The sequence below is a fragment of the Bos indicus genome, chromosome 28 (genome assembly GCF_029378745.1).
Source record: "Bos indicus isolate NIAB-ARS_2022 breed Sahiwal x Tharparkar chromosome 28, NIAB-ARS_B.indTharparkar_mat_pri_1.0, whole genome shotgun sequence".
Taxonomy (NCBI): domain Eukaryota; kingdom Metazoa; phylum Chordata; class Mammalia; order Artiodactyla; family Bovidae; genus Bos; species Bos indicus.
Genome location: NC_091787.1, coordinates 27,764,823 through 27,789,348, shown reverse-complemented (window position 1 = coordinate 27,789,348; position 24,526 = coordinate 27,764,823). Strand labels below are relative to the sequence as shown.

General features: G+C 51.5%; 1 protein-coding gene across 3 annotated transcripts in view; it reads right to left on the bottom strand.

Annotated features, from left to right (window-relative positions):
• Window positions 1–24,526, bottom strand: part of LOC109553682 (cadherin-23-like) — a 392,820-nt gene that overhangs the window by 185,340 nt on the left and 182,954 nt on the right. For all 3 annotated transcript variants that reach the window (XM_070781989.1, XM_070781991.1, XM_070781990.1), the window contains 2 exons: window positions 10,807–11,001; window positions 7,105–7,233 (listed from right to left, as the gene is read on the bottom strand). In XM_070781989.1, the coding sequence (XP_070638090.1) occupies window positions 7,105–7,233; window positions 10,807–11,001 (324 nt within the window). The remainder of the gene's footprint in view (window positions 1–7,104; window positions 7,234–10,806; window positions 11,002–24,526) is intronic.

Here is a 24,526-nt window from a genome sequence, read left to right as displayed (position 1 = left end):
TGGCAACCCACTCCAGCATGCTTGCCTGGAGAATCCCTTGGACAGAAGAGCCTGGCAGACTACAGTTTATAGGGTTGCAAAGAGTTGGACATGAGTAAAGCGACTTAGCCCGCACAAATATCAACTGGCTGGCTGATTCACTGAATAAATGAACATGTGAACAACTGGATCCTAACTTCACCACCACCACTTGCTGAGTCGCCCCTCACCTGGGGAAACCTTCAGTCTGCTCTGCAGGCCCTATCACACCAGCCCTGTCTGCCCAGCTTCTGGCTCAGGCTGTAGGTCCCACGGCTGATGGAGGGAAAGTAGGACAGCTCTGTACCCAGTGCCTAGGGAGATACCAACCCTGGCATTGGCATGTCTGATGAAGGTCTCTAATAGCCATGGCGCCTCTTAAGCATTAGCCATTCATCACCTAGAGACTGAAGCCTGCAGGCTGCACCCTCTACCCCGATCTGAGCACCTTGTCCTACGGAGAGAGGCTGGCTCCTGACATGCAAGACTCTGCCCCGGAGGGAGTGCCCTGGGGGGCACGATGCCTCTCCGACTCCTCCTGGTCTCGCTGTCAGGACACAGGAGGGGCATCTGCCACCTCACCCTCCTGGGGCAGCGCTACCCACACACAGCTGTTGCCCCGGCCTCTCCTGAGCCCAGGTACACTGCAATCCGGAACACCCCCAGGTTCGGTTGAAGGAAGGTGAGAATGTTGCAGAGGAAACGTCTGCAGCAGAGAAACAGTCACAACACAGAGGCTGCAGCTGCGTAGAGAGCAGGCCTGACTCCTTCCGTTCATAGCTTTCCCCTCAACCCACCCCTCACAGGAGCTCTGTCTAGATTCCCCTGGGTGGGGGGGGAGGGCGGGGAACAGACTGTTACAAAGTCAGAGAAAGACGCCATTAAAGGTGTATCTCCTCAAGTGGGTTCTGAGAACCTGAGCTGTACCAGAGAGTGTGAGGCACCCACGGCAGCAGGGGTCCCTCCCCAGCGCTGCGCCTGGTACCGCTGCAGGCACTTTTTATGCCTGAACTCATTTCACCCTCACAACTACTCCAGGACACAGCTCCATTCTATCGATGAGGAAACTGAGGGCCACGAGGTAAGTGGCCTTTACAAGGTCCCACCGCAAGGAGTGAATGGTGAAGCCAGCATTCGATTTCAGGTACTTTAGCTCCAAAATGCTCTTGCTCGCCAGACAATGCTGCCTCTGTAACAGGTTATATGATAAATATAATAATGATAACTGTAATTTATGAAGGTTTTGGCTATGTGCCACAAGTATTAATATAAGTATTAGTTCAAGTCAAATGTGGGGAAACATATACCCCTCATCCCTCCCTTGGAGATGCACAACCTGCTTTAATGTGGTAAAGGCTACCGAAAGTAGCAAAGTGATAAAGAGATGCATCGACCTTTGCTCTCCCAGGCTTTCTAAGCTGAAGACAGGCTCTTTTCATGTAACATCTTGATAGCCCTGGACCTAGCAGTCCACGGAAGGTCATTTGGGAAGCATTGCATCACATCTGAAGGGTTTACACAAAGGGCTCCCCTGTCACTCCAGGGGAATCCTTTTGGGGGGATGCTTTTCCTGGTGTCACCTCTTAAACCTCCTGGATATGTCCCCAGGAGGAGGTCCTGAGAGCATGGGACTTTGATCTGAGGCTCTAGCTGCCAGAAAGGGCTTCATAGCCCATCTGACCACAGCCCATGGCTTCACACCCGCGCTGGGTGCTCCAGCATGGAGGGTCTCTGGCTGCCCTGGGCCTGCTGAGGGCAGGGTTGGACTGCCAGGTCATCTGGGCCCAGTGCCTACCAAAGCACTATTCCAGACAGTCATTAAACAATAAACCTTGGTCTTCCCTGGTGGTCCAGCTGTTAAGACTCCATGCTTTCACTGCAGGGGGTTTGGGTTCAACCCCTGGTCAGGGAACTAAGACCCTGCATGCCACTCTACGCAGCCCCAAATCACATAATAACAAACAAGCAAATAGTAAACCTTGAGGGAACAGCTGCACGCCCATAGGCGAACGATCAGAGCCTGGTGTGGCTGGTTGAGTCCAGCACCGTGAGCCTCAGCACCACTTAGTAAAGGGGGCCAGTGCTGGCCTGTGCAGATAGCGGAGCTGGCGGCCAGGGAGCCCTCAGTTTTCAGAGCCTTGTGAGCATCTCCCCATGGGCAGCCCCGAGCTGGGTGGCCTGGAGTCCCCCTGGGTGGACTGGGGCTCAGTGTGTCCAGCGGCCAGCCCAGGACCAGAGATCAGGGAGGTCGGCTCACCCCTGGAAGAGCCATGCCTGAGTGTCTACAACATGAGCTCTGAAAGGCTCCTGATAAGTTTGGGTTTCATCTCTTTTTGGATAAATAAATCCATTTTTAATAAAACCCTGAGCTTTTAATACAAGTGCAGCCACAAAGACGGGAAATGTTATGAGAAGGAATTAAAAGGGAGGAATGGGGGCTCCTGGGAGCCCACAGCTCTTGTTTCAGAGTTTCAGTGATTATATTTTCAATATACTGAAACTTACTTCCTAAGATGAGGAGATGGAGACATGTCCGCCCTGGGCCCCTGTACAGGGGGGCACTCTGGCTGGCTGGCTCTCCAGAGAGGGACCCCAGTCCAAGGAGCACCAGAGTATGACCAGGAGAACAGATGGCCCCAAAGACTAGAGATGGGCCCACCTGGCTATGGAGCTTCTTCCCTTCATAAGAACTCCTACTGCAAAGACGAAGCCCCGACATTCCCACAGAGAGGCTAAAGGTACACAGGCCTGTGGGGTCCCAACTCCGTATTGTGGGAAGATCAGTACAGCAAGGGGGTTAAGGGTCTGACTCTGTGGTTACACTGCCAGGGTGTGAACCCTTTGATTGAGTTACTTAACCTTTCACCGCCTGGTTTTCCCAATGTATGAAATGGGTATAAAACAGTCCCCACACCTCAGCAAGTTGATGCATGAGCACTTGGAACAGCACTGGGTGCATAGAAAAAGCTGTAAAAGTGCTGTCACTATTCTCTGGGGCCTGGAACCTCCACGTGCTTCTGGTGAAAGCTAAGACACCTCTTCCCAGACAATGCACACAATGCGATGTTCCAAACGATTTCAACAAATGCAGACTTCCCAGGACCCAGGTTCATCAATCCTATGCTGGAGGTAAGGAGCTTTCTGGCCATTCGATAGAGAGAACAGCTAGGATCTCACAGGGAGACCTAGCATTAGTTGAGGACCTACTGTGCGCCAAGCACTGTGTTGGGCCCCTGCATGGGTCCTCCGTTTTGTCCTCATAGTGAGGGTACATGTGGAGAGATTGTGGCTTAAGGGTTCAGGGATTTGCTTAAAGTCCCAAGCTCTGGTGAGTGGGGGTGGGTTGCCAGGCAGCCCCCACCTCTGAGGCTTGGGTACCAGTAGTGAAGTTGGGACAGACTCAAGAGGAGCTGGGATTCCTCTAGAAGGAACACAAGCCTCTCTTCTGTGGCTGCCTCTTTCCAAAGTAGCTGGCCAGGAGAGTGGCTGAAGCTGGAGCCTTGGCGGTGGGGGCTGTCCACCTCTTTCTCTGCTGGCCCAGCCCCTCCTTTCCATGACAGGATTAAGGACTTGAAAGGCCAACCTGCAGTTTGCTTTGGGAGTGGGAGGCGCCCTTGGTGGGGAGGAGGCCGGAGGGGGCTGAAGGGGACTTCCGACAAGAGCTGCCACAGCAGATTCTGAGGCAGAAAATCCTATTTCTCAGTCCTTAATTCCAGTCAATTCCAGTCAAAGGGCTGATAGGCATCGGCTGGCAGTAATTTGTGCAGTTTATCCGCTCTTTTCACCTTCTATCGGTCCTTCACTGACGGGCAGGCCGACATGCTGCTGCTCGAGTGAGGAAATTAAAATTTGATGCAATAATCCCAAATAAGAAGGATTTTATTAGGTAATATATACACTTTAGATGAGGCATGCTGGCCTGATACACTGATAGAGAGAGGCATACATGCTGGGAGCCGCAGATAAAGAGGGGGAGTGGGGGGAGTGGGCGAGGGTCTGGACGCAGGCCCCCGGGCCAGCAGAGGCAGCGCTGGGGATGGGGGACGCCTGGGGCCTCTGGCCCCAGGGGACTAATCAGGCCTTGGTGCTCCTCAACCCTGGCCCAGCCTGCGAAGTGCTGCGTTAAATCAGGCTTCCACACTGTAAAGGGACATGGAAGGCCTGGATCAAGGCACGGAAACCGATTAGAAGCAGGGAAAAATCAGGCTCAGCGTGTATGGGAAACTGCGCAAGAGGCGAGGTAAACTTTCAAATCTGGAGGCAGGGAGGAAGAGCAGAGGTGTGCGGACATGGAGGTGATTCTGTGGGTGCTGGGAGAGACCGAACCCCCCAACTCACTTCCTTGTCTGGCTTGCCCAAGCCTGGTCACCACACAAAAGGCAGGATTCAGACCTGCTCTTTGGGAGGTCCCCAGACATGGACTTTAGTGGCCTCGTGGAGCCAAAGGGACAACCGTCAAGGCAAAGAGATATCAAGGTCCCTCACTCTGAGAAAGAACCACATCAGATGCCAAGAAACTGGGCATAAGGAGGGTGGAGGCCACGGGGAGCAATGGCCTATTTGCCTGTCCTGAGGAGTCATCCTAGCAGGGGCCTGTAGAATCATCTGGGAAGGAGAGGGGCTGGCTTAGCACAGGACCCTGCACAGCACAGGGACTTCATAAATGTCTAGAGGATGAGTAAACGAATGAAAAATAGAATGGCCAGGCAGACTCAGAAACCTGCAGATCTGATAGTTTGATTTAGTATTACTCTGCTACAATACAGGGATGCTGGGAAAGGCGAGACAAACTGAAGGGTCTAAGAGGACACTCACCCCAACACCCTTCTTGTTGACCACTGAGACTCTGAGATGAGGCTGAAGCTAGGACCTCCCAACCCAATCCAAACACAAAACCCCCGCATTCTAACATCTGCTGACGCTAGACTACTAGGTGCTCAAGTCTCTAAAACCACCAGGCCAAGGAGGCACTACTGAGACAAGGAGGAAGAGGTCTGGATGTTGCGTGATCTGGCCAGGCAAGCGCACGGTAGTACAGGGACCTGTTCTGAGATCCTCCAGCTGCTGGGCCACCATCACATCTTCACTTCAATCTACAAGTTGGCACTGCCTGTCTTTCCTGCATTCAACCCTGGGCACAAAGCCCTGGGAGGCCCTGGTTTGAGACCCAAAGACTCAAGCACCCTGATGACCAGGAGCCCCAAAGTAACCCACTTACATATCAGTGAATGTTACAGATGTGGCTACAATTCAGAGGGGAATCGTGCAGCCTAAGGACCAGGGAACTCCAGCAGAGATGAGGAGAGAGAGATGGCTCTGCCTGGTGGGCCGGTGAGGATGAAGCCAGGAAAAGAATTCTAAGAAAGGTCGTCAGTGATGGGAACCAACAGATGGGTGGATTTCGGATTGGTGAGTAGAGCAGTCACACGGTGTGATGAGGATGACAGGATAGTAAGAGAGCTGGCCTGAGTAGTGAGCACTTGTTCGTTCGTTTATTCATGCATTCATTCATTCCACAATTACCTCCTGAAGCACCCATGGTGAGCTATGCCCACAGCAGAGCCCATTCCCGCTGCACTATTCTCGCAGGCCAGGAGAGAAGCCAAGGGTGAGCGTACCGTGCAGGAGCACTGAGCACTAGGAAGGGATGGCCAGAGGCTGAGGACAGGTGGAAGGACCCACCTCACCTAAAAGGTCAGAGTTGAGCATGCGTGGGCTTATTGGCAAAGAGGTTTGGGGACAGGCGGAGTTCAGTCTCAGAAGTCTAAACTCCTGCTTCCATGGACCACTCAGAAAGAAAGGGTTGGAGTGGGGACATTTAGATGTCCCCCTCTACTCTCAAAGCAGCTTCTGACACCGGCAACAGGAGGCCACCTTGCTCGTCAGACCCTCCAGTCCGCAAGTAGCCCCAGGAAGGAAGTGGCTACCCTCTCACACCTGGAGCCTGCAGCATGGTGCTTGGAAGAGGCCAACAGTCAGGAGAGACCACAGTGCCAAACTTGGGACCACGCTACCTAGTCTGTGGTGGTCCAGGAGCCCAGCCTGCAATCTGGTCAGGGAAGCCTGCCTCTCACTTGCACCCAAACCTGTGAGCTGTGCAGACATGCAGGTGGGGTCCTGAATAGCCACATGATCAGGTGGGCACCCCGCTTTGCTCTCAAAGCTGTTTCCTTCTCCTAAGCACATTGAGTGCCTATAGAAGGAGAGGCACAGTTTTCTTTCCATAGAGCTGCTCCCCTGCACGTTCAGGGGTTGTGTCTGCCCAGAGGAGCTGCCTTTTCTAATTCATCAGCCCAGCGCGGGTATTCTGTTCTAGTCCACACATAAGCACGGATGGCTACCGGAAGTGGGGTGCAGGGCACTGCCTGCTTGGCCCACAACTGAGCAAAGCCGCCCACCCAGAGCCCCTGCCTAGGGGCAGCAGTATGCTTTGTCTCATAGTCGACTGGACCACAGTGGACACAGGGCCCATGGCCAGTCAATCTACAGGCTGGCTGGCAACTTGTGACCTTGTGACATGGCACAAAATCAGACCACAGCCAATCAGGTACCTCTCTTGAACACATGGCTTTGAGAAACCCAAAGTCTGGGCAGTTAGAAGGGGCAGCAGGAGCTGTGAGTTCTCAGGGAGGAGCCAACCCTGAGAGGGTCTGTGGGGCAGATAGTAAGTGGCCACCATCTTGGCTGGCCAAGAGAGGTGGATTGACCAGCTGACCCGTGGCGGGTGTGGCTGAGCCCCACTGATGTTTTGGTGAGCCTGGCTGAGTCCAAATTCACTCTCCAGTTCAGGCTGGATTTTCCACGGGCATCCCCATTTCCCATCACCCCACATGAAGCTTTCTGAACTGCTGCCCTTCACTTGCACTAGCCAGTCTCTTCTCTCTGTCCCTTGGAGAGCTCTGGGGATGAAGTGAGACAGCGAGGAGGTAGGGTGGAAGAGGAGGTTGGGTTTTCAATGCGCTGGGACACTCATCACTGCCAGGCACGTGGGAGCCAGAAACACCAAGGAGCCCATCCCACCAAACAGGGCCTCCATGCCCACCGGAAGTGCAGAGGGACGTCTCACAAGGGCGGGGAGAGTCTTACCGGGGGAGAATGCTCGTAGATGTTGGTGCTGTAAGGCAGGTTGATGAAGATGGGGTCCATGTCCTGGACGTCTGTGATGATGATGGCCAAGTTGGCCAGGGTAGACAGAGGCCTGGTCTTATCTTGATCCTTATAAGGACAAAGAACACATCAGCTTAGGCCAAGTGATATGGACAAGGACACACACGGACACACACGCACAACACCCATGTGCACAAACGTGTGCACAGACGTACACACGTACTCCTACACTCCCACAGGGAAGGACATTAGCACACAGAGCTCAGGAACTCTAAGAACCCTCAGTGATCTCTGACCTGTGCAGGAAAACACACAGAGGGCCCCCCAAGGCCCAGTGGAAGGCGGTGTATCCACAGTCACAAAGCAGGGCTGGGGCGGAGCCACCCCCGCCCCCCGCCCCCAGGCTTGACCAGTGTGACCTCTGGTGGGCGGGGTGACTGCCTTGGGATAAAGGAATGGTGCGGCCCTTAGCTCCTTCTCTGGATTCAGCCTGGGGGCCACTGCTCCCTCCATGCCTACTTCCTGCACCCTCTCTTTCAGGGACAGCAAAGGAATTGACTAGGATGGGAGAGTTCCTCAGAAGAAAAGCCCTTTGACCGCAGAGGGAGCTAGTCTGGGCCCTGCACCCCTGCCCTGCACTCTGGGTTGACTGGTCAAGCAATTTTGCTGGTAGAACCAGTAGGGGGAGCTCCGGGGCCTGTGACATTTGGGGGACTCTGGGAAGGAAGCTTGAGAAGCCATGTGGCCAAGCAGGCAATGTTTAAACCCTCACAGTTGGAAATGCAGGCCTATAAAAGCTCACCAAGAAAGAAAAGCCAAACCCATTTTCTATTACCCTAAATGTGAAATAGTTGCTGCTACTGAATAACAATAGCCAAGAAGAATAGAAACTACATGCTGAATAGATTATACATCAGGCACTGTACTAGACACCTCACTCGCTTTGGTGGGGTGCCCGTTATTTCAGTTCAACAGACTCAGACAGGTTAAGTAACTTGCTGTGAGTCACACAGCTGGTAAGAGTGTAGCCAGGATTCAACTCAAGTCGTTTTGACTTGATCTGTCTTGATTTGAGGCCCTAACCTCAGCCCAGTTGCTGACTTGCTAAGTCACCTCAAATAAGTTATCTCCTATTTTGGAGTCTTGAATTCTTCTTCTGTGAGATGAAGGGACTCGTGGGAATGACCTCTATGGACTCTAGGCCTTGTAAATTCTCTGCTCTGGGACTGGAGAAGTGACTGTCCTTAAGTTAGATCTCCCTTGGTCTGTTTGGGATAATGTGAACAATGCAAGGCAGTCCCCACATTACAAGCCCAGTGCCTGCTCCTGCCCTCCAGAGACAGATGCTGAGCCTTCAAGGAGAAGGAAGGGCTGGCTGTCCTAAAGAGTCCTTGGGGGCAGCCAGGGAGACAGAGGAGAGGCTTTGAGGATGGGTCATGGCTGCAGCAAGGTAGGGGAGAGTCTGGAGGCAGGAGGAGCTGTATCCCTCCAAACCACAGTAGAGACAGTCTCCCAGCCTCCAAGATGATGGGGCCCACAGCCCAGGCTCGGGGACCACCCTAGAGAGTGGTGAGAGCTCTCACCTAGGGACTGGAATGGGCATCAGGCAGACAGAGCCAGAGTGGGAGGCCCATCAGGAAGGCCCTTGACCTCTGGGGCTGGAGATGCCAATGGTTATGATCTGCTCTTACAGGCTTCTGTGGGCAGCTGGCTTTGTCCAGTCTGGCACCTGCCCTTCCTGTCCCACACCTGTGGCTGCAGCCCTGCCTCTGCCATAGATGCCCCCATACAGCCCACCCTGGACTCCATGGCTGGGGAAAGGGGACGGCAGTGGGCACATCTGGCAGGCAGGCACCTGGCCAGGCTTCCAGCTGTCACTCTGGCGCCTACAGGTCTCAGCAACTTGTTCCCAGAGGAGTTGCATGTTTTCCCAACCACCACCCACCCAGCGGAGGCTGGAGACCCAGATGTTCCCTGCGATGCCACATGGGGGAATCTCCTTGGGGAGATGCCCAGCGGCCAAGGGCACAGTGTCAGCCCTCAGAGGGACTTGTGCATCAGATGGGGGAACCACCAAGACCTAAGGGAGTTAGTTCCAGGGCCCCTCCTGTTCCACTGCTTCAAGGCCTGGTCGCTGGAAGATTGATGGCAATTTAACCACATTCACCATCCCAGCTTGAGCCCAGGCCTCTCAACAGGCCCAGCCACCCAGATTCGTGCCGATGCCCAGCTCTGCTCTCTTTGCCACTGGCCCAGCCCGAAGCCATTTTCACTGCAGATGGAAAATATCCCACAAGGACAAGTTCACAGTGAAAAAGAGAACAAGCATCTGTGCATTTCTGGGCCCCAGTGTAAGGAAATGGAGAGTGGTGGGAGGGGCACCACCTTAAGTGAGTGTGCAAGGGTGTGCGGAAGGATATAGATGTGCCCCAAAAGTGGATTCCGGTCTTATAAGTCCCTTTGATCCCAGAAGTCAGTTTCACAAATAGCAGCACACATGTCCTCCCAGGCAACCAACACTTAACCAGGGGAGAAGGCAAGAACATGAGTATCATCTGCAGTGGCCTCCCCAGGGTCCCTGGACCAAGTTTGCATTTCCTGGTCTGGGAGGCCTCTCTGGATCTTGTCCAATCCTGGGGAACCTCATGTTTCCAACTGGTCCCTAGCCCCAATGCAGTGTGTTTTCCCCTGGGATCTGAGCTCTGTGATCTGCCAAGTAGAGCCCACAGAGCTACGGGCAGCCCCCCTGCAGTGACACAGGGCCAGGTGGTAGATGCTGTGGGTCAGGCTAATGAGTCCCAGAGGCTCAAGAGGGACTCCTGTGATTTGTTTAACTGTTGGCCTAAGCTTTGTAAACAGAAGTCTAAGAACCAACAGGCCAGCTCTCGCCCTGCTGCCAGCTAAAGGCTCCAGCTGCGCTTGGAGGCCATGGCCAGGAGCAGGAAGCAGGGCGAGCAAGGAGAGAACCCTACTGAGGCCGTGGCCTGCCTGTCCTCCAGCCCCTCCGCAACCGCTGGTGATAGAGGCCACGCAGCTATGACGTTCTGGAGATCTGGAGACTCCTGGCCGTGGGGCCCTGGACAACCCAGGCTTGGGTTCTTGCTGCCCACCCTCATCGGTTTGTGTCTCAATAGTGTCAGCTATAAAATAGGATAATTATTCCTCTTCAACTTCCCTCTCCTGACTAATTCATCTTGGAATTCCCAGGACCCAAGCACAGTGCTTGGCACTGATGGATGTTCCCTTCTGTGTAAGTATCACTGCTCCAGCGCAGTGGCCAGGATGCTGGACTCTGACTCCTGCATGCTGGGTGGTGTCAGGACACAGCTGGGCTGACACCTGTCTTGGGTCTCAGAGTGAGAGGACATCCTGCACTAAGAATGACCCATAGTGCAGGTGCTGGAGGTCACTGAATTGCTCCTGTGCCTCTGTTTCCTCATCTGTAAAATGGGCCATAGCACTGTTGTGAGGTTTAAAGGAGACAATCCACTCGAGTGCTCCCCACAGCACCAGGGACATAGCACGAACCCTCAGGAACATCAGCTGTTGTTATCATTATTATGATCATCAGCAACACCATTATAAGCCTTGCCCAGCAGGGAAGGAGGCTGACATCCTGTGCCTTCTCTGAGGGCAGGAGGCTGGCATCTGGCCGCCTGGGCCCCTGGCACAGGGACTCACCGTGGCGTTGACGGTGAGCTGGTAGGCCTGCGTGGTCTCGTAGTCCAGCTCCCGGATCACCGTGACGATGCCGCGTGCGCTGTCGACGGCAAAGAACTGGGAGGGGGGCTGGAAGGAGTAGAGGACGCTGCCGCCTGCGCCCAGGTCAGGGTCCGTGGCGTTCACAATGAAAATGGGCGTCCCCACCGGTGTGTTCTGGGGGTGAAACAGAGCAAATAAAAGGGTGAGCTGGAGCTCAGAGCAGCTGCCTCCATCAGTGACTATTCCCCCAAAGCCCATTAACCACGTCCCTCCAGCCAACCAGACCTGCGGCTTCATCATTTTTATTCTAAAAGGGTTCACAGGAATTTAAAATGCTATATCTATTTTTTTTTGCTCCATTTTTTGATGGCCTCCTGGTGGCTATAACAGCAGCAGTTCCAAAGATGATCTACTTATCCTGAAGTTCCGGATGAGGGCCTTTTGGTCCCCAAACCCCTGTTTCTTGGCAGTTCTGCTTTCTCTGTTAGGTGCCCCTTGGCTGCCCAAGCCTCAGGCATGGGCTGCTCTGGAGGGCAGCCAGGAGTCTATGTGTTGGGAGGTTCCAAGGACAGGGAGCTGGAAGATGTGTAATATGGGGAGGTGGCATAGAGTCTGTGGTGGGGCTGGCCCACAGAGATTTCTTGACTTGCCTAGGGGTGGGGCATCCACATAACATCCCTGGGCCATGGCAGCCTGTAACCAGAGAGGCCCACAAAGCCTGCTCAAATGTCACCACCTCCTGGGAGCCTTCCATGATTCCCTTTGCTACACACTGTGTTTGTAGATAGACCCCCTGCCCCTTTCTGACTTGGGGTTTCTGGTTAAATGTAACTTCCTCATGGAAGCCTTCCAGACCCTTCAGGCGGGTCAGCCCCTACCATGCTCCCAACCCCTGCCACTATTATATTCAGGGTCCCATAGCACCCTGGAATGTTTGATCACCCACAGTTCCTCTGTAATTCCCCAGCCAGTGCCTGTCTCTCATTGCACATGTGCTCCATAGAAACCATAGAGCTCTATCTGCCTGGCCCAGCAGGTGCCTGCCACATGGCAGGTGTCCAGTAAGCATCCTTTATGAAGACATGAACGAATCTCTATGGCAGCATCTTAGCACATTGTATTCTAAGTATCTGTTTGCATCCTCTGCCCAACTGTCAGCTCTCATCACGATCGTGCCCACCACAATGCTTGGCAGGTAAGCCACATCGGCAAAATTCTGCGTGAGTAAATTTACTCTTGACTCAGTGAGCTCTGGACACATCAGAAGACAGGCTACCTAAGGAGGCTCTGCCCAGAGGCAGGAAGAAACAATTCCTGCTCCCGCTCACTGACGGTGCTGTGCCACATCTAGGCTGTGAGCTGCACCCATCAGCTCCGTGACAAGTAGCTTTCTAGGTGCTTGCTATGATCCCTCTTTCAAAAAGGAAGCCAAGGCTCAGACAGGTTAAGGAACTCATCCAAGTCACCCAGCTAGGCAATGGCAAAGACCCTAAATTCAGGTATAGTTCATTCTAAGCCTATCTCTTAGCTCTAAACACTTCTGTAAACCTTGAGGGCAGTTTTTTCCCCTAAGTCTTCCACACAGTGCTGAGGTCACCTGCCAGCATGGGTGGTACCCTCTAGCCCAGAGTGTGGGACTGGCCTGAAAGTTCCCTGAGGGCAGAGACAACATTCCTGTGTGATCTTTTTACACTGGGACAATGACTGAGTACCTTTGGACACCTGCAGGGCTCCTATCAAGGAAGACATCACACAGCTGCCCATCTCTGTGCTGCTGCCCAAGACCTGGGTCACTACCTCGAGAAGCTTCTCTCTTTGAAGACCAGTCTCAGGCATACTGGAAGCCCTTCCCCAGGGCTGTCTGCTGGAGGTTCTCTGTAAGACCTCTAATTGGGCTGGAAAGGGCCTCCAGAGGACAAAGCCATCGAATTGCCACTGTTTCTCTCTGAGTGTGCTGCCCCTCCCCCATCACCAGGCAAGTGTCCACCTGAATGGACAGGCTTACATCCTATCCTTTTCCAAACCACGCTGAAGATAGGGGCAGACAGGTAAGACCCCTCTCCTCCATCCCATCCTTGATGCTCCATGCCCCTCTGCATAGGATACAAGCCTCATAGTCTGGTCTTGTCTCCCCCTTCTCGCTTTATTTCCTGGCAGGTATCATATCCTAGCCTTTTGGCTAAGATCATGTGCAATATCTTTTCTTACCAGTTTACTATTTCCTGGCACATAGAGCTATTTGTACTTCTCCAAACCAGCACACTCCCTTACACTTCTGAGTTCCTGCACCTGCTTTGCCTTTGCGAGGTCTGCCCTACCCAGCTCAGTGGCTTGGAAAACAGATGCTCTCTTTCTCTCCAAAAGAGGGAAAATGTTCAAGTGTACAAGGGGGCAGAGGGGACAGGTGCTAGATTTCAGGGATGGACAGACTTCTGTTGGAACCTAAGTCTTATTGTGTGTCTTTGGGCTAGTTACTTCATCTCTCTGATCCTTAATCCCCTTTCTGTGCATCAAAGTTAATATTTCATACAGTTAATGTGAAGAGTACACGAGCTCCTGAGTATAAACTTCCCAGAATATATTAAGTGCTCAGAAGATGGCAGTTGTGATTTTATTGTCTGAATGCCTTCTAGAGGGTGGCAGACAAGAACATCTCCAAGGGAAGGGCAGGGAGGCATAAAGAAGCACCATGACTACTAATGATGCTGTGCTGGGCATTCCCTGTCTGCAGTCCCCAGATCCACCGAGCACCCTTCTCTGCCATGACCCACCCCCTGCCCGCCTCCCAAGCCAGGGTGGCCTCAGTGCACTGCATTCCCAGGCTGCCAATGGGAGGGGCTGGTAGGAGCCCAGAGTTTGGGGAGGAGGCAGGAGGAGAAAGGGTTTGAAGTGTTACTTTCCCAGTCCCTCCAGCTCCAACCCAGCAGCCCCTCCTCTCCAGCCCCAGGTTTCAGTGGCTCCAGCCCTTCCCCTTGCCCCTCCAGTCCTAAGAGTAGAAAGAACTTGCCCGTGTTGCTAGTCCTTGGAGCCTCAATATCCCTCAGTGTCGCTCTAGCCCTGCACCCCCTCTGGAAGTTGTCTCTTCACGGAAATGCCTTTATTGGAACTATCCGAGATGAACTGTTTCCTGGGGAACCCTGACAGATGCAGGCACTCTGCAAAGGACCTACCCCAAGCCACACGTTCAAAGCCCCAGAAACTGAACTCCCCAGGTGCTGGGGTGAGCAATGCCAGCCTCCATCCCAACATGCCAACCACAGGAGACTGGTCTGGAGGAGATCTTCATGAGGTTCTCAGCTAACCTACAGCTCTCTCTCTTCCCTCCTCCCCGTCTCTACATCCAACACACACATCTCAGGAGTGCCAGTGTCAGGCCCAAGCTCCAGAGCACAGCATGCCATTGCAGCCTGTAGCTCTTGCCACAAGAGGGATAGACATGTTCTGATTTCAGGGTGGCCAATCCCCAGTGAGGCAGCTGGACAGCACTTCAGAGCACACCCCACATGGAGTCAGTGCCCAGAGGAGAGAGACGGCTCCCACGAGAATGTCAGCTCTCCAGCTGCCTGCCTCAGGGAGGAAAGGACATTTCATTCATCCATACTGCATAGTCTGGGGCGAAGGCTCTCTGAGCATCTAGTCAGAGGATTTAAGAGCAAGCTCCAAGAAGACAGGAAAAGGGGGAAAGGAAGGGATGGTCCTGTGTCTGACCTTCTTGGATTATGTTTCATGCCCTGCAGTGAAAACCCATTTAACTTCTGCGTAACTTAGAAAAGGTTTTAAATAGGCCTGACAAGGAGCCATTCCCTTAGAAGGGACAGGCCATTGGAGAGGAAAGAATGCTGACCTCCTGCATTTCCAATCCTGGGCACCATGCTTTTCTGGGAAATGGGGGGAGGGGACTCTCACCAGCACATACACTGGGGGATTCTTGGAGCACCCAGCTACTGGTTCACAGAAACATCAGATACGTTCACAGGTTGACACTCAACGCAAGCAGATTTCCTCCATGGGGCCAGGCACATCTGGATTTTCAAGTACATCGTAGGCAGTTAACACCTGGTGCTCGGAGTGTGGGCTCTGAGTCAGACCTCCTAAGTTTGAGCTCCAGCCTTTTCCCTTGTTGGGTGGAGACCCTGGACATGTGCTGTTAAATTTATTATTTTGGTCTCAGTTTCCCTATGTAAAGGAAAATGTAAAGGTGGAGCTGTTAACACTACCTATATATCCTGGGGTAGTGGGAAACTTTTACATGAGCTAAGGTGTGGGGAGAAAACCTCTCACTGAGCCGGGCACACGGCAATACTGAGTGACACTCATAAATGGTCACTACCATTATTATGGTGGTAATAAAATACCATCACAGGCGGCATGAGATGAGCCTATTTAAAGTGCTGTGGGGGGATTAGAAGCAGGGTAAATGGCTGATCTCTTCATCACGAATTTAGACAAATGGGTAGATCAGAATTCAGGAAGAGAACACCTCTGTTGAATGGTTCATGGCTGTTGCAGACAGGATGGGAGAACCTCTGAAGACCCTCCAGAGTGGGTTTGGAGAATGTGAAACGAGGGGTGGGATCTGATGGAAGGGTGAGAGGAGTTCCTGGAGGAGCACAGAGGCCAGGCCTGACCATGCACCACTCAGCGAGAAGATGGCTTGAATGTGGAAGCTGGAAGGCACCTTGGAGATTATCCAGCCTAGTCTCCCCAGTTTTTAGATGGGAAAAGTAAGAGGGTGCACTTCCAGGCTTTCTGTCTCACATGTGCTTAATGGCAGAGCTGTGCCTGGAAATCAGGTGTCTTAACTCAAGTGCTTTACTTACGCTACCCAGAGACACTACCCACTGTGTCCTGGCCCACCCTCCTTCCAAGCAGAGATGCTCTTTTTACCAAAGGGATGGATCTAGGCAGCCGTGTTTGTACCAAGTGACTTCAGACCCAGGCCACATGCAATTGGTCCAGGGGTAAACACATGACTCAAGCAGGCCAATCAGATGGGGTCTTGTAAATTAAAGCAACTTTCCATGGGAACTTGAAAGAAAGATTCCTGCTACCTGGTTGGGGTAGAGTGGGTCCCACGACAGGCTGAAAGTCACACAGAAGCTACAGAAACAGAGGTGTAGAGGAAGCCCATCTGCAGTGAGCATAGGGCATGGTAAAGCAGAAAGCAGAGACGAGGGCTCTGAGGGCCTCCCCTGCCCCAGCCTTCACAGAACCTGTCTGGCCCTCCCCTCCTGTCCTTGGCTGTGGTCCTGAGACACAGTCCATGCTGTTCTTTCTGTGGGTACCACCTGCTCATTCCAGCCTGCATGGGTCTCAGCTCCTTGCCAACCTGGTCTGCTCAGGACGCATCCAGCCACGGCAAGGCCTCCTCACTGCATACCTCGCCCCAGGTTCATCCTGCCCCTCGCCTGCTGGGATCTGGCCTTTCACGCTCACAGCTGGGCCATAAAATGCAAAGCTCATAACTGCTGAAGGCACAAGAGGTAACATGGGGAGAGGAGAGAGGCCTGGACGAATGAATGTCGGCTCTGTCTTCTTTTCAAGTGTCCCCAGACACTCCTCCTAACATGAAGGTCAGCGAGCATGTGGGGTGGGAGGGTAGGTCTGGGAGAGCTTGACCATGGGGCTGACACAATCATCCAGGACAGACCTGGAGAAGAGATGCCCCAGAGAGTCAGCTTCTGCCCGCCTGGAGTCAGGGGACCAGTGGGACAGTGCCTCTATAGTGTCTGGTCTTAGAGTTCGGGGTCTACAGAACCATCTGCAGGTGGGCCAGGGCCAGGAAAAAGTAGCCCAAATGGCCCGTTTTGGCTGGGGGTGGGGAAGCCCCATTCTAGGGCAACTTCTCCCCACATATTCACTGTGGAAAGTGGCTCCGGGTCCACCTCTGTGCTGGAAAGGAGCAGCTGGTCTCCGGAGGAAAGGCTGCACAGGACGTGATTACCCCCGTTCCTGAGACAGGCCTCTTAGCCCATGTCTCTGTCTCAGCTCGGCTTCCAGAGCTCCTTCCTCCACGGCACCCCCTGTCCAGCCCCGTCCTCTCCTTCACAGCTTCTGGGACATCTCCTCAAGTGCACTGCCCGTGCCTCCTGGGGGCCGGGCAGTGTGGTGAGGCATAGTCCCCAGCAAATCTCCTGCCCTACCAGACCATCCCTCTCGGTGAGAGGCCCGCTCCATGCAGGTCACAGACCGGGCAGGCCCCGCACTCTTTCCACTCCCCATTTAAGCTCCGCATCACTCCTGACGGACCTGCTGTAAACGGGCCACCCTGTGCAATTCAGAGACAAATAAATCTTTCTGCTACTCCTGGGGTGACAAGGGAATAGACTCTGGCAAAGTTCTACCATTTCAGGGATCTTGTTCGTTAATAATAATGATAAATAGCTCACTTCTCACATGCAGTGTGAGCCGCGTTACTCTGGGTTTCTACAGAGGTGGCCGGGGGTGCTCACTGGAACGGGTGAGGGGTGCAGGGGCAGCGAGGGAGGAAGAGGGCCAGACAGGCAGCACAGAGGGTGGAAGAAACAGGTGGAGAGAGTGCAAACAAAGAGGAAGGGAGAGAAGGGGGAAGGCGGAAGGAAGACCAAGGGGGATGTGAAAGGGGCAGAACTGGGGGCCAAAGCAGACTGGGGATGTGGGGGAGAGAGTTTGTGAGAGCAGACAGAGGGAAGACAGTTGGGAAGAAAGGAAAGGAAAACTTTAAGGAGCAAAAGAGAGATTCTAGAGGGAAAGTTGTGAACAAAAGACAAGAAGTAAAAAAAAATTCAGAGCAGCATGAGAAAGATCAGAAAGAGACATAAGCCTGCCATACCCTTTCATCTTCATAGTGCACCCACCTCCCCGCCTGTGAGATTTATTCTCAGTCCTGGACCAAACCTCGAAACAAGCCCAACCGTTTCCATTGTAGGTGCCATCTCTAAAGGCGTTATTAATATTTATGGAATGCTTGCTAGATGCTGCCACAGTCTTTAATATCTTATTATAAAGCCTGTTATAAAATGCATTAGTAATAAATTCTTGACAGATGGACTTCTGACAAGGTGCCACTGCCTTGGTGAACAGACCCTCCTGGACTGAGCTTGTGGCTCAGAGGCTGGCTGCTGGTCCCTGCGGAGGGGACTCAACCCTTCACCTGTCAGCATTGTTACAAATTTTATCTCATTACCTCCTTTTCCCAGATGGGGAAATGGAACCTCAGAGAAATGAAGCTACTGGTCCAAAGTCACACAGCTTTAAGTGATGAGTAGGATTTAAAACCAGGTCACCTCTGTGTTCCCAGACCTTGGGAACCCTGGAGATGAGGGTAGAGAGTGAGCTCAGGGCTCCTGCTCAAGCAGAACTGGTTCATTTCCTCTATAGAAGGGCTGGGGATGACACGCCCAAAGATGGTAGATTCAAGTTGTCTGGGTTAGGGAAGAGAGCGTTGGTAGAGAGTTTTAGCCCAAAAAGAATTTCAGAAGGGAGAAGGGTCTCAAAATTTGCACACTTTCACTGGGGAGAAGGAAATGGGCTCCCACTGTGACTAGAATAATTAAAGTTATAAGTAAAGACGTTTCTGATGGGGGTGGAGGGGTAGGTGGTGCCAGGCAAAGTGGAGGTGCCCATGTCTTGGTCTCCACTGATGCCAAAGAGGTTCTTTTTTTCACTTATGACTCTGGAGCCGGGGCCTACTGGGGAGCTTGGGGATGGTATGAAGTTTGGGAGGCTTTTGGCATTCTAGCTTATAGAGGAGAAGAAATGAGGTCTATGGCAGATATGGGCTGTATTTCTTCTCAAACAAGAAGAAGGCCTGTGTGGGCACCAGATGAGAGCAAGGTCTAAGAAGAGAACTGGTGCAAGGAGGAGAACCAGGAGAGGCGGGTGCCCACTGGGCCTCCGTGGATGTTTCAGGTGCCCTCATTCTGGTCAGGGAGAGGGCACATGGTATGTACAAACACCCACACATGTACCATACCCACACACGTGCACACACGCTCCAGCACCTCCCTCTGCAGAGGAGGCTGGAAGAGATCAGTTGCAACATCTCTTCTGTCGACCAGTGTCTGTTCTCTCTCAGACACTGTGCACTGGACTCTAAAAGGTGTTAGATCTTCCCTGAGGGCCAGGATTACTGTCAGGTGGACGTGCCAGCTCTGTGGGCAGAATGAGCCTCAAAGGGCTGGGCCCCAAGCCCCGCATACCCTAATGTGGCTCAAGCACTTTCTCTGGACTGAGCTGGACTCCTCAGCTGTTCCATTCTCCATGGAGCAAGCTCAGTGCTCTCCTATCTCCAAGAGCCTGCTCCTTTCTCAGCCTCTGGCTCCATACTGTCTATTCTGAATCCTGGAAAGACCTGCATCAAAGTGCTTACCTAACTTCCATCCCCAGTGGATGAATCTAACATGAATCCCCGAGTTCTGCCAGTGTCTTCACCTGCCGGATGTGCCCCTCTCTCTGGCCTCCCACTCCTCACCAATCACCAGGCTCTATCAAGCCTTCCTTCCACATTCCTCAAATCCTCCCCCTCTCTCTGTGATTTACCTTAGCACCTCTGAAGTCCTAGCACTGTCACTGGCACATAGAAGGCATTCAATAAATGTTTTAACAAAATCAGGCCTTGCTGTTAAACACAGCAGATTGAACATACCCACTGATTTCTGTTTCTGTCCCAACCCCTCACCAAAATGACAGTATGGAAGTCTAAAATGCATACATCCATAAGCGCAAAAAGAACAGGAAAGGAGGTGACAACGGATGATTGGTGTCAACAAAATCCTGGAAACAGACGCAACTGGAAACTGCCTTAGGAGAGAAGGGAAAGCTGAAACTCTGGCTAGCATCTTAGAATCTCAGGAAAGCTCAGGAAGTGGAGACACAAAGTGATACTCAAAACAGGAAGACTGGCTGCAAATCTTTAAGAAGAGTGGTAAGACTCCCAGATGCCTTCCCCAGCTCTTGCAGAAGATATGAGGTTTGCGTTCTGGAGGGGCTGAGGTAGTCAGGTTCTGGACTCAGACTGGGAGCTGGAAGAGGCACTGAAAACTGGGAGGTTAAGTGAAAAGCGGCATCTCCCCTCACTACCATCTCCAGTCAGGCCTCTTATAATCATTCAGCCTTGTGAAGGCTGACAGCCAGGCAGGAGATAGGGAAAACTGGCCCAAGAGAAAAAATATTTACATGTTGAATACCCCCAACACATACAAATCCAAGTCCTCACCTAATTATCAAGTCCACTGGTTAATACGCAGCACCCTCCTTCTTCTGCTGTGCTTAGTCACTCAGTCATGTCTGATTCTTTGCAATCCCATGGACTGTAACCTGCCAGGTTCCTCTGTCCATGGGATTTCTCAGGAAAGAATACTGGAGTGGGTAGCCATTCCCTTCTCCAGGGGATCTTCCCAACCCAGTGATGGAACCCAGGTCTCCCGCATTGCAGGCAGATTCTTGACCATCTGAGCCACCAGGGAAGCCCAAGAATACTGGAGTGGGTAGCCTATCCTTTCTCCAGAGAATCTTCCTGACCCAGGAAACAAACTGGGGTCTCTGCATTACAGGCGGATTCTTTACCTGCTGAGCTTCCAGGGAAGCCCACCCTCCTTCCTACCCTGTCCTAATAAGCCTAGTGAGCTTCCAGGCAGGTAAATGTGAACTCACTCTTAAATATGAACAGACAACTAAAGGTCACTAAACATTTGAGAAGAGCTTCTAATGTGAAAGACAGGAAAATAGTAAAAAAGGAGTAACAACAATACATATCTTTAACATGTTTAAGGAGACAAGTCAATCCTAAAGGAAATCAGTCCTGAATATTCATTGGAAGGACTGATGCTGAAACTCCAATACTTTGGCCACCTGATGTGAAGAACTGACTCACTGGAAAAAGACTACGATGCTGGGAAAGACTGAAGGCAGGAGAAGGGGACGACAGAGGACAAGATGGTTAGATGGCATCACCAACTCGAAGGACATGAGTCTGAGCAAGCTCTGGTAGTCAGTGATGGATAGAGAAGCCTGGAGTGCTGCAGTCCACAGGGTCACAATAAGTTGGACACGACTGAGTGACTGAACAGAACTGAGAGAGATAACATAAGACAGCATCTTTGAAATAACCTTTCAAGAAGAAGAAAGAGCTAGTAGATAGTAAAAGCTCAACAGAAGAGTTGGAAGATAAAGAAATTTCTCCAAAACTAGGACAAAACTTAAAGAGACTTAAACAGGGGAGGAAAGTAAGAAAATTAGAGTAGTTTAGAAAATTCAACTCCCAACTAACAGGGATTCCAGAGAGAAAACAGAGCAAATCAAGGGGAGGAAATTATCCAAGAAGTAAAATAAGAAAACTCCCCAAACTGAAGAACATGCTTCCAAATGGAAAGAGACACTATCTGTTCAGAAGAAAGTTCCACACTGAAGCATAAAACGATGACATTTCAAACACTGAGGATTTAGACAAAAAAATCCTAGAGACTTTCAAAGAGAAAACAGAACAATCAAAGGGTCAAGAATCAAAATGGCACCAAAGTTCTTAACAGCCAGAACACAAAGGAAAAATGACTTCACAATATGAGGAAAACTAGTTTTATTCTAGAGTTCTATACCCAGCCAAACTATCAACACACATGCATGCAAAATAAACACATTTTTCAAAACAGAATTTTAAGAGATTCCCCATGAATTCTTGTTCATGAAATTAATGGAGGGTGTGTTCTACGAAAATGAAGGCAGAAACTGAGATAGAAGATATTAGGGAACCCATGTAACAGGAGATGTAATGCAGGAGAAAGAAAAATGGACTTTGAGTGACTTCCTTACCTCCCTTATGCATACCCTACATCAGGCCCCTTTAGCCATTCAGCCTCCAGAATAGCAAGCAAGCCAGAGCATACCCAGTCCAGATTGGAGCAGGAGGATCAATGCTCCAGGGAGACTGTTGCCAAGAAAAACATAAACTGCATTTAAAAATCAATATACTTTTAATACATGGAGAGGTGGTATTCAATTATGTCAGAATATTTAGGGGTGAACAAATGATAGGTTTATAGATCACTAAGCAAGCAAACAAAATGAGGTAATTATTAATTCTACAGAAAGCAAAAGAAGGGATATAATTACACTGGAAATATAATGACAGTACGGTACACTATGTGGCTCAGCCGTGAATAATATTTACATAATTACAATGCTGCATACACTAAATGTTGTGTGAGCTAAAAGGAGGAATATAATTATGTTGGGAGGATGGGCAGAGCACATTAAGAGTGGTGTGTGTATGTGTGTGTAGCAAAGATGAGGTAAAGGGTGGTGTAGAAGTTCAATTCTCATCCTTCACAGCTGAAAGTCGATAGATAATGTCTAAAACTAAAAAAATGTATAAGCATGCAATTTGGAAATAAGGTAACTATCAGTAGCCATCAGAAATTGAATGAGGTTATCTCAGAGTGGGAATCGGGAATGGGAAAGAATGAGGCAGGGCACTGCTATTTTAATTATAAGCCTAGCTTTACTATTTGACTTTTAAACTCATGCATATATGACTGATAACATTAATATAAAAATTGAGAAAACCTCCCTATGGCTGAACCACTGCAGTGGCCTCCCCTCTTTCAGCTCTGCTCCTGTAACTAATCTTGGAGAGTTACTGCCCTAAAGCACTGACCCTTCATCTTATTTTTCTCCTCAAACACCATCACTGGCTCCTCTTTCCTGTCCAAGGCAAGTTCCTGCTGCACTTGAATGTCACCATAGTCTGGTCAAACTTCCCTTTCCAAACTCATCTTTCGTTTTTGTCCTACTGAGACCCTCTGCTTCAGTCAGACTGGTGTACACAGCAGCCCCCAGAATGCTGGCCCACTCTGCTCCAGGTACTTGTGCCCTCTCCACATCTCCACACACATTCCTGCTGATAGTCCTCCTACGGAACAGACATCACCAACCAGCACGGGGGACCAAGGCTCTCTCCCTTCCCTGAAGTGGCCTGGCTGCCTGGGCTTCCTAGGTACACAAGCCCAGGCTGGGATTGAGACACTGTCTTCTGCCCACACTCCTAGGCCCTGCTTTACAGAGATGCTGGACGTGCCTGACTGGAAGAAGCTCATCAGAGGAACATCTGAGGTCTCCCTTCTTTCTTCTCAGAAATTTGGTTTTCAAAGCCAGGGAGGATACCCAAATATGAAATGGCCCCAGCTATCTCTTTATTCAGAGATTAAGGAGATCCAGGTAGTTTTTCTCACTCCCCGTGCTACTGAGCACCCCGGCCCAGGGACCTTCCAGCAGAATGAATAACAGAAGAGTTTCAAGATCCACTCCATCCCTGTGTGCCACTTCCATGCAGCACCCACACTCCAGGGCTGTCCCTGTACCTGCCTTCCTACAGCCACTCTCTCCCTGCTCTCACCTGCAGACCTGCAGGAGCTGAGGGAGGGGGCATGCTGCAGTACAGGGCGTGATGCCTCATGGACAGTGCATGGCTGGCAGAGTGACCCAGCAGCTGGCTGCAGGACCCATGCAGGGAGAAGGGGACAGGAAGGGCTGTGGCAGCAAGACAGCCCCTGTGCCCATGCTGGCTCCAGTCTCCATGACATGCTGCTTTCAACACCAGCAGTTCAACACCCCCTCCCTCAGGACTGTGATCCCACCTCCCTCTCTATGGCATGGCAGGAGTAACATGAATCAGAGTGGAGGCAGGAATCCAGACCTTGGCTGTTCACTTTTACCATCTCATCCTTCCCCAACCTGAGAGTGTCACCCAATGGACTCCTGGGAGCTTTCCCTGCTCCCTCCCACAACAGGAACTTGGAAACTGGCTTCTGGAGGCAGGAAAGGATCCATTCAATGACGATTACCCGCCCCCACCCCCACTCCTCATGCACATTGGCCTGACTGGGAAAAAAGAAATCAGAAACAACTGTCCTGAAACTCTGGGTCAAATTCCAGCTTTCCAAAAACAATCTATATGACTTCCTTCTCTGTTGCTACAGGGCATCAACGCAAACATCAAATGCCTCAGTTTTCCCATACAGGAAATGGGTACAACAGTCCCTGCCCTGCCCTTCCACACAGAGCTGTGAAGGCAATACAATGATTCACTTTGAAAAGTCAAAGGTCAAAATAAAATCTTTATAACTTTCTGCAGAAGGAGAAAATTCTAAGGCAAAAAATTAGGGAAAGCTACAATGAGACATATAGAAGAGTCCTCTCTAGAAAGCTACCTTGGAGTCCCAGAACCAGGGTCATCTGGGTTCCAGGACACTGTCCCCGAGCCTACGACTGCAGCAGGCTGAGTTCAGGACAGAAAGAGGCTATGCCTAAGGCATGAGGTGGCTGGTCATGAGACTTGGTAGATTCTGGAAAGTGGCAACTGATAAAGAATGGAGTCTCCTGGGATTTTTTAAAAACAAGAAAGGCCTTCCAGGGGTCTAGGGTAATAACTCACACCTACTGAGGACTTCCTATGGTGAGGCCCTGTTGTAAGTACTTCCCATGCACTATCTTGTATAATCCTCTTGGCAGCTTGTGAGACAGACATCATTACTATCCCCATTTTCCAGATGTCCAAGGCCATGTATACTAAGCAGGTACTCTGGGACTTGCACTCAGGCAGGCTGCGCCAGAGCCCAGGCTCTTCAGCACCATGCTATACTATTCTCAGTGCTGAGTAAGCAAATGTATTAGGTCCAGGAGGCAGGGGGATGGCCAAGATGACCTTGAGAAACTTGGATCCTCT